We start from the raw sequence: 14,942 nt of genomic DNA on the forward strand, positions 1-14,942 counted from the left end.
CAGAAATGAGCTCTCCAGTAGGCTTCGCCCTTCTTTTTTTGAGATGTTGTGTCGGATGTCCGTCCATGACTCTTGAGCCTGTTTGTGTTAGACATGTCTGTCTGTCAGCATTAATCATACACAAATCATGCATAATCATAGCATTCAGATGTTCATGATTGCATCCTTTGCCATATATCCTTGCTTGTTATCTCCTGATGTTGGTGAAATGCTCTATCCCCAAGCAGATGTTTGTGTCTGATCTCTCCATTTAGAGTCAGCCTCATAGGCAGAAAGTGTCTATCTTTCCTTCTTTATTCCCCACTTAGTTAAGTCCTCGTGGATGATTATTGTTTTAGTTTCCTCCCCAGTTGCGTATTGGGATGGAATTACTCCCCTGAGTTATATCCTCATTGGGTTGAGTCTTGTTTAATTGTGTCTTTCTAGTTTGCTCCTAGGTTGACTCCTTTCTTGTTATCCCCTGCAGTTTCCTGTGGTCTAGTTGTTCAATTGCTCAGTAACCAGTAATTATTCATCCTTTCCCCAGCGGACTTTGGTGGTTTTCTACCCAGTAACCGGTAGATGTAATCCCCTCTTTGTTGGTTATCTTTACCTAGTAACCGGTATTGATATTCCTTTGTTTTTGAGTATACCACCAAGTAACCGGTGATATATCTCTTGGATAATTGCTTTTGCAAAACAATTTATCCCTAGCGAGTCATCTTTCATTTACCCTTGTTTGGCAATGATGGTTTTTCCTTCTGATTGATCATCATTATATACCCAGTAACCGGTATCCCGATGTCCTTTCTTTTCGGTCGATTTATCCTTTATTAACCCAGTAACCGGTTGTGGATAATCTTCCACGCGAGTATGTTATCTACGTTATGACGGTAATAGATAATATATCTCATGCGTTCTACATTCGAAGTCTTCTTCTTTCCCAATTGAGTAAGATTCGTATTTCCTTGTGGAATCGAATGCCCATCCTGTAAGTCGAGTTTGCTTTTTCAGCCCTCCTTTCGGATGATGAGTGTCTTGGATATGTCCCTAATTCATGCCTGGTTGGTCACCTATTATATGCCCAGTAATCGGTATCACCGGTGTTCCTTCCTTCTGCTCCCTATTATGACTTTTTGTCCCCTGTGGAGTCAGATTTTCTTGAGTTGTGATGTGCCTTTTGGGTCCTCCTCAGATGTTTCGGGTGATGGATATCTTTCACACTTATACCGGTCTTAGATATTCTTTCTCCCTAAGCATGTGGTTCTCTCACCCAGTAATCGGTGTTTTGATGACATGTCTCTCTTCGAGTTTATTACCCAGTAACCAGTAATATCTCGTTATTCTCTTCCTCAGCTGAGTCCTTTGTGGACATCCCCGTCTGAGTCCGGATTTTTATCCGAAGTATCCTTTGTGGATAGTTTTGCTGTATTGGCATATTCCCCAATACAAGCATCTTTGCGTCAGCTCGAGCCTTTCCATCGATTTATTTTCGTGGAATCCCTTCGTGTCTCCCCGCAAGTTTTCAAGTCGTGACCTGCTCACGCATTTTTACCTTATTTCCCCCAGAGTCTCTGTCTCCTTAGTGAGTGTGTTACTCATATTGGATTTTTCAGTTTCTTCTGATTTCTTTCCCTTCGTGGCAATCATTCACCATGAAGATTTTATTTTGCATGCATTTGCATCATGAGGTCTCTTAGGGACCAAAATTCGTCTCTTTGTTATTATTTAAGTCCATTCTACCTCATCGAGATGAAGATTTTAACCTTCACATCTCCAGATAGAATGACCTTAAGTAGGGGCATCTGTAAGACCCTAATTTTGACCCTAAGATCCCTCATGGCATCATATCATTGCTCAGTGCATTGCCTCAAGGATCATAACATGTTTGGCTCCTTAACCCTAGGGTTGGGACTTGTGTGAGTGGTTTGAGACCACAAAGTATGCTTGTATTGTATATTATTTCTTTTCTTATTTCAATTACTAGCCAAAAGCACAAAAATATGTCACTAACTCTTTGTTTTAAAGCTCAAGTGATCATGTGCTCCCATGCACCTAGGAGGCTCCTAAGCTCAATGAAATGGCTAGATGAAGATGAGAAAAAGAATGACAATGGTCCACAAAGCTCCTAATCATCATATATGTCTCCCAAGTGTCTCAATTTACCAATTTTATCAAGATAGCCCAAGGGGCTTGAGGATTGTTTCCCAAGGAAACCCTAATTTCACTGTGCTTTGACTGTTCCTTGCTCATGAAGCAATCTCAACCTATGATCAAATTTAACAAAGGGAACTTATTTCATTCACCATTTTATGCATATATTATCCTATTTGAGGCCCCTCAATCATTTATTCATCAAGATTGGAAGTTTGGCTTTGAAAAGTTGACCAGTCAAGTCATCTGACTAAATTGAGGACCATTGAGATATACCTTTTGATGTGTTTGTCAAATGAAGATAACCCCAAAGTAAAACAAATTCTTAAGAACCATATGAACAACTTTCATCTTCATCACAAATCCATTTGAAACTTTGAAGGTCATCATTCATTTCAAAACATTATAGGTCATTTTGACTGAAACCCTAATTTTGGGTCAACTTCCCAAGGACCTAACTTCTTTAATTTTTATGATTTTGAGGTGAGAACAAATGAATTGGAAATCTTAATATGTCTACTTCAAATGTTATGTTGTACAAAATTTCATAATCCTAACAGAAATACATGTGATAATACAAAACATTATAGGTCACTTTGGACCTAAGTCATTGAATTTGAAAAAATGCCAACTTCAAATGCCCATAACGTTTTCATGAAAAATCCAAATGATGCAAAATTTGAGTCTAAATTGATTATCTTGAAAAGATCTACAAATTTGATGTTGGAGGTTGTTTCATTTGAAGCTTGCATCATTGAAACATAAGGGCTTGAAGAGGCTTGCTTTTGGTGAAAATTTTCAAAGGGTGACATAGACATGTTTTGTGCCCAAACTTTCACATCCATTTTTCACTAATTTATAAATTCCAAATGAATTTTTGTCCAACATGACTTTTGTTCCTTATTTCAAGGGCTTTCCAACCATTACTCACATTACTTTTTTGGAATTTCCATGTGTGAGTTTCGAAGAGCTTTCTCTTTAGGGTCATTTTTGCATTTCATGTTGTAACTTCATGTGCAAGCTATTTCCATCACAATTGCACGTCCAATTCAATTCCAGTTGATTTCAGCATGGTTTATCACCCATCATTGGGCCTTACATGCGCCTGTACAGGCCCATGTAAGGAAGATTCAAATCCCATGCACACAAGGGAAGCATGATCTCAGCCACATTTCAGCTATAAATAAGAGCTCAATCCCATTCATTTTTCAACCAAGTGGAAACCTGAAGTGCTGCAGAATTGAAATCCCAACCCTCACTAAAGGAATTTTCAGATTTCTCTTTCTCTTTCAAGCTTGAAATTCAACATCATTAGTTGATTTTCAAAGCTCAATTCCTTAACCTATCATCTCCATCACACTTCCAGAGCAAAAACAGATCAAGATCTTGAAGAATTCGTGGCATTTGGAGCTTCATTTCAGAGGTAGAACCTCAAACTTTTTTGATCTAGATCTTGCAATTCAACGTGATTTTCTTTTGTTTATGAGGTTTTCTGAAGTCCTCATACTTTAGGCAGGTCAGTGGTGGTCTTAATTGCTCAAATCGTGCCATTCCAGTTGACATACCATGATCTTCCATCTCACATTTCTCTCTAAATAGGAAGAGTGGGGATGATCCATGGATACAGTGTTGATGTACATCACCTGAGCTTCATTTTGATGTCCTCATTTGTTATTTTCATTGCAAACTTTTTTCCTGCGCATGGTGGTCGGAATCTGGTACTTCACCGGAGAAGATGGTGGTTTCCGCCACCATCACCATGTGGTAGCCTTCCCAGCCCTTGGATTGTGTTTCCACGTTCTAATTTGGACCAGTCTTTATGTTTACTTGATTTAATGCAACATGTCACGCGTTTGACTCCAACGTACCATGCATCCGCGCCTCTGAGCCTTTGATCCCTTGCCACGTCAACTAATGAATTAATCTGATGGCTGCGCATTTTTTCTATTATTCCTATTTTCTTTTAGTTTCAGTTAATTCCCTTTATTTTCAAAAATTCATAAATATTTTATTTGAAGTCACAAAAATATGAGACCAATGCCAAAAAAATTCTTGAAAAATCTAGTTTCATATTTTGATTTTTAATTATTTTTGTGACTTCATTTAATATTTTTTGTGAATTATTTGATTTTTAATAGTTTTAATTCATTTTATATTACTTTCTGATATTTGAAAAATCCAAAAATATTTTCCTAACACCTATGGGTCATGATAAGTCAATGAAAAATAGTCTCATCAATTTCTTATTTGATTTGAGATTTATTTGAGATTTTAATTCATATTGTGTTATTTTTTATTGTTTTTAATTGTTTTAAAATAGCTTCTGATTTCAAAAATTGTTGAGAAAAATTGTCAAGGTTTGTTTGACCATGCTAGACCTATGAGAATTTAATTGGACTTGTTGAAGTTGATTTGAATTTAATTTGAGATTTGACCATATTTTGATTATTTTATTTTGCATTTATTTTTAATTCAAAAATTACCAAAAAATTATGGTTGACTTGTTGACTTGTAATCCTCATTTCTTTTCTGTTTGGCATTGATTGCTGATGACTTGGTTCACATTTGATCAATTAAGTTTGATACTTGAATTCTTTTTCCCTCCATTTCATCTTCATCCCTTTATTTTCATCATTTGGCCAATGAGTTAATGTCTTATGGTTGGTCTTGACAAATGAGAGATTTAACCTTCTTTGATCCAAACCAAACTCAACTTGATCCAAGATCAAGTAAGTTGTTTTGTGTTCAGGATAGGTTGCTTCTTGGTCAAGCAAAAAACCTAAAGTCCATACAAGGCCCTTCCCCTTTTGTTTTGGCATGGCAAGTTTGTGGAGCTTGGCTTACTAGTGATGATCTCTAACTTGTGTTTATTTGCCTATAGTTTTATTGACCGGCCTCAGATAGGTGTGACTACTACATTAGTCCACTTACGATTGTTTAACATAGCGCTACATTGTCTTATGACAAACTAACATAACTCCACTAATTACAAACTTTAATTTGAGCACTTAATTTCTTGCCCTTTACTTTAATGCCATTTGTTTCTTGCTCATTTATTCATATTTCTTTTCATTTTGCTCACTTGAGCATATATTTTATGTTTATGTCATTTTTGTTTTGCTCATTTGAGCTCATTATTGTATATAAATATATTGTTGTCTTGTGGTTGTTGTGTCTTTGTTTTGTGTGAACCTAATGCAAAAAGGAGAAAGGACTTAGAATTAGGACATACCTATGCTTAAAGGAGTTCAAGAGCAACTAGGCCTCATGCCTTTAGAATGCTAAACTTGTTGAAGAGCAACTAGGCCTCATGCCTTTAGAATGCTAAATTTCAAAGTTGACTTTAAAGGACTTCCTTTCCAAAACTTATTCTTTGTCCATTCCTCTTATTGTGTTGTGAACTTTTTGATGTTTGCTCTTGTGTGATAGGGATTCCATCTTGAGATAGTAAAGAGGACTGTTGTCATGAATAGCCAAGTTAAAAGAGACAAGCCAAATGGAGATTCTAGGAGCTTGAATTCAAATTGTGTGATTGCTTGTTTGTTTGCTAAGTCCAAAGGAAAGGAGCATCTTGAGTCATCTCTATGACTTCAAGAAAACGAACTCCAAGGGTTTATCTTTCTCCCCTTATCTTTGTATGCTTTAGGACTAGCACTTCTCTTCTTATCCTCACTCTAACCAAGCCAAAATCTTTTCTTGCAAACTTTGACTTTGTTTCAAACTAGAAACCTAGGCCTTATGCCTTTGACTTTTCAAAATCTTTTCATAAACACTCATTATGAATGAACTTTCATCCAACTTTGACTTCATTTTGTAAATAAATCTAACTTGTAAATATAACTCACTTCAAGTGGTTTTGTGGTTCCAATGACCACCTTTGTTAAAACCTTTTCATAAACATTAGTCATAGGTTTGAGTTATCATAGTGGTTGATGTAAACCTCACCTCATCCTTAGTGATTGGATTATAAGTCTTCCATACTTATTATAGGTTTAACCCCTCACTAGTATGTTGAAGCTCTCCTCACATGGTGGATTGTTGGTTTAGGTTGAGTTTTCTCCCTTTGATAACAAAAGACCATAAGGCTTTTGGTCAAATCAATTCACCAATCTTTGAGATTTTTACCCCGAACTACGAGGTTTTGATCCTTCTTTGTGATGGTACGTAGGCAATGGGTTCATCCATTCAAACAACAAAATTGTAAATATAATATATTCTCCTCTCATCCCCCCAATCTTTTGCACATATTTTCACAAATACCAACCTATAACACATGTTTGCAAAAAGGGTTCCCTTAGAGTACTAAGGATGTTTTAGGTGCATAAAACCTTCCCATTTCATAACCAACCCCCTTACCTAGATCTTTGACATTTTTATTAGTTTTTGATTTGATAAAACTTCTTACTTGGCTTTTGTTCTCTTTTTAGCCTTTCCTTTGGAAAAATAAAAGTGCGGTGGCGACTCGAATTGTATGTTTACTTTTGGTTTAAGCAATAAACCTAAAGGTAACGAAAAGCCCGCTACACGTGGAAGCATGGTTATTGATACTCCGGCTATGGGTTTAGTGACTACTTCATCTGTTTGTTTGAAATGTCCGTTGAATATTTGTGATAAATATTTTGAAGTTGATTTAGTGTGTCTTCCATTGACTCAACTTGAGGTTATTTTGGGAATGGACTGGTTGAGGGCCAACCATGTCTATATCAATTGTTTTGCGAAAGTTGTTCTTTTTCTTGAGCCAGAGAATGAAGGTGATTTATTCTTGTCTACTCAACAAGTGAATGAATATGTGCGAGATGGTGCTGAAGTGTTTATGTTGGTGGCAAGTTTAAAGCTTAGTGAAAATGGAACAATGGGTGAATTTCCAGTTGTTCGTGATTTTCCTGAAGTGTTTCCTGATGAGGTTAACAATTTACCGCCTGAACATTGAGTTGAGTTCACGATTGATTTGATTCCTGGTACTAGTCCGATATCAATGGCTCTGTATCGGATGTCACCATCTAAGTTGAAAGAGTTGAAGAGTCAACTAGAGGATTTGCTTGATAATAGGTTTATTCATCCGAGTGTGTCACCGTGGGGTGCACCTGTCTTGTTAGTTAAGAAGAAAGAAGGTACTATGAGGTTGTCTGTGGATTACAGACAACTGAATAAGGTTACTATCAAGAATAAGTATTCGCTTCCGAGGATTAATGATTTGATGGATCAGTTGGTTGGTGCTTGTGTGTTTAGCAAGATTTATTTGAGGTCTGGGTATCATCAGATCCGTGTGAAAGCTAAAGATATTCAGAAGACTGCTTTTAGAACAAGGTATGGACAATATGAGTATTCGGTGATGCCTTTCAGTGTGACGAATGCACCTAGTGTATTTATGGAGTACATGAATCGGATTTTTCATAAATATCTCGATAAGTTTATTGTTGTGTTTATCGATGATATTTTGATCTATTCGAAGAAGGAAGAGGATTATGCTGAGCATTTGAGGATTGTTTCAACTGTATTGAAAGAAAAGAAGTTGTTTGCTAAACTTTTAAAGTGCGAGTTTTGGTTGAAGGAAATGAGTTTCCTTGTCCATGTGATCTCTAGCTGTGGTATTTCGGTTGATCCTTCTAAGATTGAGGCTATATCTCAATGGGAAACGCTGAAATATGTGTCTGAGATTCATAGTCTTCTTGGTTTGGCAAGTTATTAACGAAAGTTTATTGAAGGCTTTTCTAAGTTATCTTTGTCGTTAACGCAGTTGGCTACGAAAGGTCAAGATTTCATTTGGACTGCACAGTGTGAAGCTAGTTTTCAAGAGCTGAAAAGGAGATTGACTACTGCTCCTGTTTTGATTTTACCGAATCCATCAGAACCATTTGTTGTGTATTGTGATGCTTCTTTAATGGGTTTAGGAGGTGTGTTAATGTAGAATCAACAAGTTGTAGCTTATGCTTCAAGGCAACTCAAAGTGCATAAGAGGAATTATCCGACTCATGATTTGGAATTAGCTAATTTTGTGTTTGTTTTGAAGATTTGGAGTCATTATTTGTTTGGGTCGAGATTCGATGTGTTTAGTGATCACAAGAGTTTAAAGTATTTGTTCGATCAGAAAGAGTTGAATATGAGGCAAAGGAGATGGTTAGAATTCTTGAAGGATTATGATTTTGGTTTGAGTTACCATCTTGGCAAAGCGAATGTTGTAGCCGACGCTTTGAGTAGGAAATCTTTGCATATGTCAATGTTGATGGTGCGAGAATTGGATTTTCTTGAACAATTTCGAGATATGACTTTGGTTTGTGAAGAAACTTATTTTGGAGTGAAGCTTGGTATGTTGAAGCTTACTAGTGGAATTTTGGATGAGATTTGAGAAGGTCAGAAATCTGATTTGGTTTTGGTAGATCGATTGACGTTGATCAATCAAGCTAAAGGTGGTGATTTTTGGATTGATGAGAATGGTATCATGAGGTGTCATGATAGAGTTTGTGTTCCCCATGTTTCGGATTTAAGAAAGAGGATTCTTGATGAAGGACATCGTAGTGGTTTGAGTATTCATACTGATGCTACTAAGATGTATCAATATTTGAGTAAATTGTTTTGGTGGCCTGGTATGAAGAAAGAGATTGAGGAATTTGCATATTCGTGTTTGATTTGTCAGAAATTGAAGATTGAGCATCAGAAGCTGTCTGGTTTGTTACAACCGTTATCTATTCCTGAATGGAAATGGGATAGTATTTCTATGGATTTTGTTTTTGGTTTACCTATGACTCCGAGTAATTGTGAAGCTATTTGGGTTATTGTGGATAGTTTGACGAAATCTGCTCACTTTGTTCCGATTAGAATGGATTATCCGATGGAGAGGCTTGCAAAGTTGTATATTGAGAAAATTGTCAGTTTGCATGGTATTCTGTCTAGAATTGTGTCAGATAGGGATGCGAGGTTTACTTCGAGATTTTGGGAAGGTTTGCAACGTGCTTTGGGTACAAAGTTGTGTTTGAGTTCTGCTTATCATCCGCAGACAGATGGTCAGACTGAGAGGACGATCCAGTCGCTTGAGGATCTTTTGAGAGCTTGTATTTTGGAACAGGGAGGTGCTTGGGATAGTTATTTTCCTTTGATTGAGTTTACCTACAACGATAGTTTTCATTCGAGTATTGGTATGGCCCTGTTTGAAGCTTTGTGTGGTAGAAGGTGTAGGACGCCTTTGTGTTGGTACAAATCTGGAGAGACTACTATGGTTGGACTTGAGATAGTTCAACAGACTACTCATAAGATTAAAATGATCAGAGAGAAGATGAAGGTCTCTCAGATTCGTTAGAAGAGTTACCATGACAAGAGAAGGAAAGCGCTTAAGCTTGAGGTAGATGATCATGTGTTTTTAAGAGTTACTCTGGTAACGGGTGTTGGTAGAGCATTGAAGTCACGTGAGTTGATACCGCGTTTTATTGGTCTGTATCAGATTTCCGAGAAAGTTGGTGATGTGGCTTATCGGATTACGTTGACGCCATCACTTGATAATCTCCATGATGTGTTTCACGTGTCTCAATTGAGGAGATACATTGTGGATCCTTCGCATGTTGTCCAATTAGATGATGTTGAGGTTAGAGATCATTTGATCATGGAGATATTACCTATGTTGATAGAAGATAGAGAGGTGAAACAACTTCGTGGTAAAGAGATCATTTTGGTGAAAGTCGTTTGGGGAGGACCGGCTGGTGGAAATGTGACGTGGGAGCTTGAGAGTCGGATGAGGGATTCATATCCCGAGTTGTTTGCTTGAGGTAATTTTCGAGGATGAAAATATTTCAAGTGGGGGAGAGTTGTAACACCCCGATTTAATTTCCATATTTATTTATTAGGTGTTTATTTTAATTAATCATTATTTGATGTGATAATTAATTAATATGTGTTCTGGTGATTATTTGAATTATTTGAATTTACGTGTTATTTGAATAATTGAATTTTATGAGTAGAAATAGCAATTGTCTAGTAATGGGCCTAATTAATTAGAATGGATGGATAACTGGATTAAGCCCATTATGAATTAAAAAGATAGGAAGGGTTTTAGAGATTAGAGTTAGTTTTGTAAAACAAGATAAGAAGAGAGAATAGAAGAGAAGAGGAGAGAAATAGGATAAGAGGAAACTAGAAGAAGAAGGACCTAGAGATTTCAGCTATACTAAGGTAAGGGTGAGATTTCAAGTGATTATGGGTAAACATAATGTATATAATGTATGTGGGTTAGATTTCATGAACTTAGGATTTGAGAATTTTGATTTTTGAGAAACTCTAACATGTGTTTATGTTTTAATCCATGAAATTGATGTTTATGTTATGCTATGATGTTTCTATATTGAATTCCATGAATGGGTATGTGTATAGAACATGATTTGGTGTATAATTGCATGTTTGAGTTTCACTTGAAAATGGTTGATTTAGGGGGTGTTTGTTTCGTGGATACAAATATTATTCCCGGGAATATGACATTGGAATTCACATATTCCCTTGTTTGTTTCAAGTTTTGATAGTTTATGCCTGGGTACTTTTTATTCCCAGGAATATGTTTTGTTCATAAATTTCTCCATTTTTATTCCCATGTCAAATGATGGGAATCTTATATTCCCATGGGAATATAAAATAACCAACCATAACTTCCCACTCTCATGTTATTTTAACACATTTATTTTTAATTTTTTAATTTTTAAAATTTAATTAAATAAAACTTAAAAATATTCCTAGGAACTTTATTGATTTTGCCAAACACATTGATGGGAATAAAGTTCCTGGCAATACTATTCCTAGGAATGATATTCCCGGGATTATAATTTTAATCCATCAAACAAACACACCCTTAGAATTTTGGTGAAAATTAATGGAGCTTAGAATCTTGTTTCTATGATCCTAATATTTGTTATATGATATATATATATATATATATATATATATATATATATATATATATATATATATATATATATATATATATATATATATATATATATATATATATATATATATATATATATATATATATATATATATATATATGGTGTATAACTATTTATTTCATGAAAAATGATGGATTAATATGGTTTTATGATGAAAATTCATGCTGGACAGTAACATTTTCGCAACATCAGTTTTCTAGTTTTTGGACAGCATTTTCGCAACAACAAATTTTCTGGTTTTTGACAGCATTTTGAAAAACTTGTAAATTCAATAACTTTTAAACCGTAACTCTGTTTGAGGTGCCGTTTGGACCGTTACGAAGCTAAGAATATTAACTATAATATGATATTCATTTTGATAACAGTAGATTAATATTTTATCAAAAGAATCCTAATGTGAATGTATGTTGTATGTGTGGTGAATGTGAATGACATGTTTTCTATTGTTTGGCATGTATTGGATGGTTTTAGATGGACTTTGTGAAGAAACATAATACTTGAAATTATGTATGTGACGATGTGAATTGGTGAAAATTTGATGAATAACATGAATTGGCTTGTTTGCTTTATGTTAATGTGTTGTGATGAGATGATGAATGTTATTTGATGTATTATTTGGGAATGATGTCATGTTAGGTGTATGTTGTGCAAATGTTGGTTGTGGTATGCTTATGTATGATTAAGGGGTTGCGATCGTCTTAATTGCATGAGTCTTGTTGTTGTTGCACACTTACACTAGCATGAGTCTATGAAAGAGGCAATGTTAGGTAATCTCGCGTAGATTATTTGCTTGTCCCAAACCTAACGCCGAATGGGGTTTGAAAGCTTAAGGCCAAATCGAGCTTTAGAGGTGGTTATCTAGTCTATTTGAGAGACACTCGGCAAGCCGGAAATGATAACGGATGGGATCCACATGCATATTGTATTGAGTCACACATTGAATCCCACGTGTCAGTGTGAATTGTTGTTTATGTGATTATGTGATATGATTGTGTGGATATGATTTTGGTAGATATGCATATATGTGGGTTTTAGGTGATCCATTTGATATGAATTGTTGATGTGATATGTGTGCATATTTGTGATATATGTGATGAAATTGTGACTTGTATACATTATGGAATCATGTGAAAGTTGTATACATATTTGATGATGATTTGTAAATGATGATGGATGATAATATGCACATGAAATCAATATGTTATGAAATATGACTTTTGTACATCATTTAGTATTTATAAATGAATACTTGTGGATTATTGAGCCATGTCGTATGATGATAAACATGTGATTATTTAATAAGATGATATGATACATGTTTGTATGAAGCGTGACGATTTCTAATAATATATGTATGTTTGTTATACATTTCATATTATTATGTTTTTCTATAATGATTTGAATTCTCACCCTTCTGTTGGAATGATGTTCAATCGCGACATCGCTTAGGTACCAGATATAATGGTGCTTCGCACAAAGATTAGATTCGGAGGCTAGTTCTTATTGTGTTTTAACTAGGTAGTTTATAGTGCTCTGGTCATGTAACACTTGGATTTATGGGATTATTTATATTTATTTTGATGTTGAGAGATATTGTTGTGCTCTCTTTTATCTTGTTATTTGGATATGTTGGTTTTGATGTTGAGTAGCCTTAAAGCCCAAAATGATATTTTATGGTAGATGATTTATGGGAATCATCACTATTTACCATTTATGAAGAGAAATGTTATTCCGCTGTGTGAGTTTGCATGTTGGTTATTTGGTTTTGATTCATACTTCGTGTTACTTGTATGTGAACATGGCATGTGTTGTTTCTGGTAGAAGTAAATGTGATGCCCCCGTGTATGCATGCTTTAATTTACTTTGATCATGCAATTGTATGTTGTATTTGAGTAGTAGTAGTTTTGGGGTGTTACACAATCTCTCTAATTACGTCCACATATGAACAGATTGTGGAGGTATCATCGTAAACCAAGTGAACTCATTATTTGTAAGGGAACTTGGGAAATATTTCATTTTTAGGTCCTCATTGTTTACTATGCCACCAACTTCAGTTTGATATCTGGTAACATGTTTGACATTGCACTCTTTAGTGTCTCCGACGAACTTGGTGAACTTTGGAACCTTCCATCCCCTAGGTAATTCTGTTTGTAAAACAAAGTCTGGTAATGGAGGTGAATACATTATGCTTTGAAGGCCTGGGTTTACCCCATTTCGAACCATGATTTGTTCAACAATGGCCTCTAAATTTTATTCCCCATCCATTGCATGTTGTTGAACATGCCTGACCACATAGTCGGGATCTTGATTTCTATTGACTAACATGATGGGAGGCCGTTGGTCCACCCTGGGTATTAGTTCGACCACCTGGTGTTATTGGTCAATCATTTCGTCAAACAACTCCTCATGTCGGACTGGAGTTTTCGATTGAGGTGGAGGTGGGGGAGTCTGTCGAACTTGTACTCTGGGAGCCCCTAGGAAATCCCCTATTTGAGTCATTTGAGTTTCCAATTGTTGGTAACTCTGAGTCGAATCTTGAATTAACAGTCTAAGCATGGTATCTATTTGCTGAGTCAGCATATGAACCATTTCGTGATTACTTTCGTCCATCTGTTGTCTCATGACTGTGACAAAGCTCGATGCGAAAGTTGGTATTGATAGAGATGGAAAACCTAAACTTGGGGGTCGACCGAATTGGTTTGCCAAAGGTCCTAACCCATGATAGGGTGGGAATGTCGACGATGGATTTTCACCAAATGTCGAACTACTACCAAACGCCGAACTGCTACTATGTATACTTGCCATAAATTCGGTTGGCATTCCTAAGGTTCGATGCATGGGCACTGTGAAACTGAGCATATATTGCCCGAAAGTTCCCATCATCGTCGGCCATGGAGTCTTAGGCTGACGTGGTGTCAATATTGGTCCTCTATATGCAGTCGAAACCGCAGACATAGTGCAAGAACCAACATCAGTTGTTTGCGACACAATTGTACTTACTCCCGAAGACCGTTCTTCATTTGGATTTGGACGTGGTGTTACCATTTTACCACTACGTAATTGCATATACTTAACATAACGGGTCCCACCAGGTGTGCCAATTTGTTCGCACGTGTTTTCGCGTGAACAATATCTAGCCACCTAATGAGGTTTACTTGCAGGATAGGCTACAAAATCCTAGACTAAGTGTTAAGGTTATGGGGTGTTTTGTTTAAATGTTTGGATTAAGAAAATGGTAGACAAGAAATGCTTGTAAAAGGTGCAATTAAAATAGATGAACGAGAGACAAGATAAACCATAAATGGGAAAGCAGATAAAAAGACTTTATAGTTTAAATTGCTTGATGGTAAATTGGACGCAAACATACACTTTTGTAGGAATGAACTCTTTTCTCTAAACGCTTGATACTTTGAGTGTTTTCCCTCTAAAATGTTACAAATGCGACCCTTAAACTAGAAATCAAATTTACTTAAGTAATAATGAGAAATAACTGCTACATTGTTGTTGGCCATCTACAATGTGTCATGCGTCTAAACCTGCAGCCACACGTCTTTTGCAACTTCCCCCATGTTCTGATCAATTGATTATCTCGTTTTTGCTTGTTTGGCTTCAACTTCGACTACCTCATTCCCCGTCTACATCCTTTCAATATGGCCTATGTCCTTTGGCCCATCTTGCCTGTCGAAACTCTCGCTCTCGCTCCTTCTTTTGCTCTAGTCGAAATTTATTGGTTAACAATTAGTCTCAATTTTATTGTTGTTTCTCTACTGCAACTTTGGTTGTTTGTAAGTTGTAGTAACGTCAGGGTTCACTTGGTACCTCTGCAATGAAAGGTTTGTGGATCACAGAGCATGGTCGGTGTTTAGCGGTAAGTTGCGAGTGTAC

At 36.2% G+C, this 14,942-nt stretch overlaps 1 protein-coding gene across 1 annotated transcript in view; it reads left to right on the forward strand.

The window, feature by feature from the left end:
* Positions 1 to 7,063, forward strand: part of LOC127135807 (uncharacterized) — a 71,067-nt gene extending 64,004 nt beyond the window's left edge. The window contains exon 2 of the mRNA XM_051062443.1: positions 6,639 to 7,063. Coding sequence (XP_050918400.1) covers positions 6,639 to 7,063 — 425 coding nt within the window. The remainder of the gene's footprint in view (positions 1 to 6,638) is intronic.
* Positions 7,064 to 14,942: the final 7,879 nt, after the last annotated feature.

Source organism: Lathyrus oleraceus, chromosome 4, assembly GCF_024323335.1.
Source record: "Lathyrus oleraceus cultivar Zhongwan6 chromosome 4, CAAS_Psat_ZW6_1.0, whole genome shotgun sequence".
Classification (NCBI taxonomy): domain Eukaryota; kingdom Viridiplantae; phylum Streptophyta; class Magnoliopsida; order Fabales; family Fabaceae; genus Lathyrus; species Lathyrus oleraceus.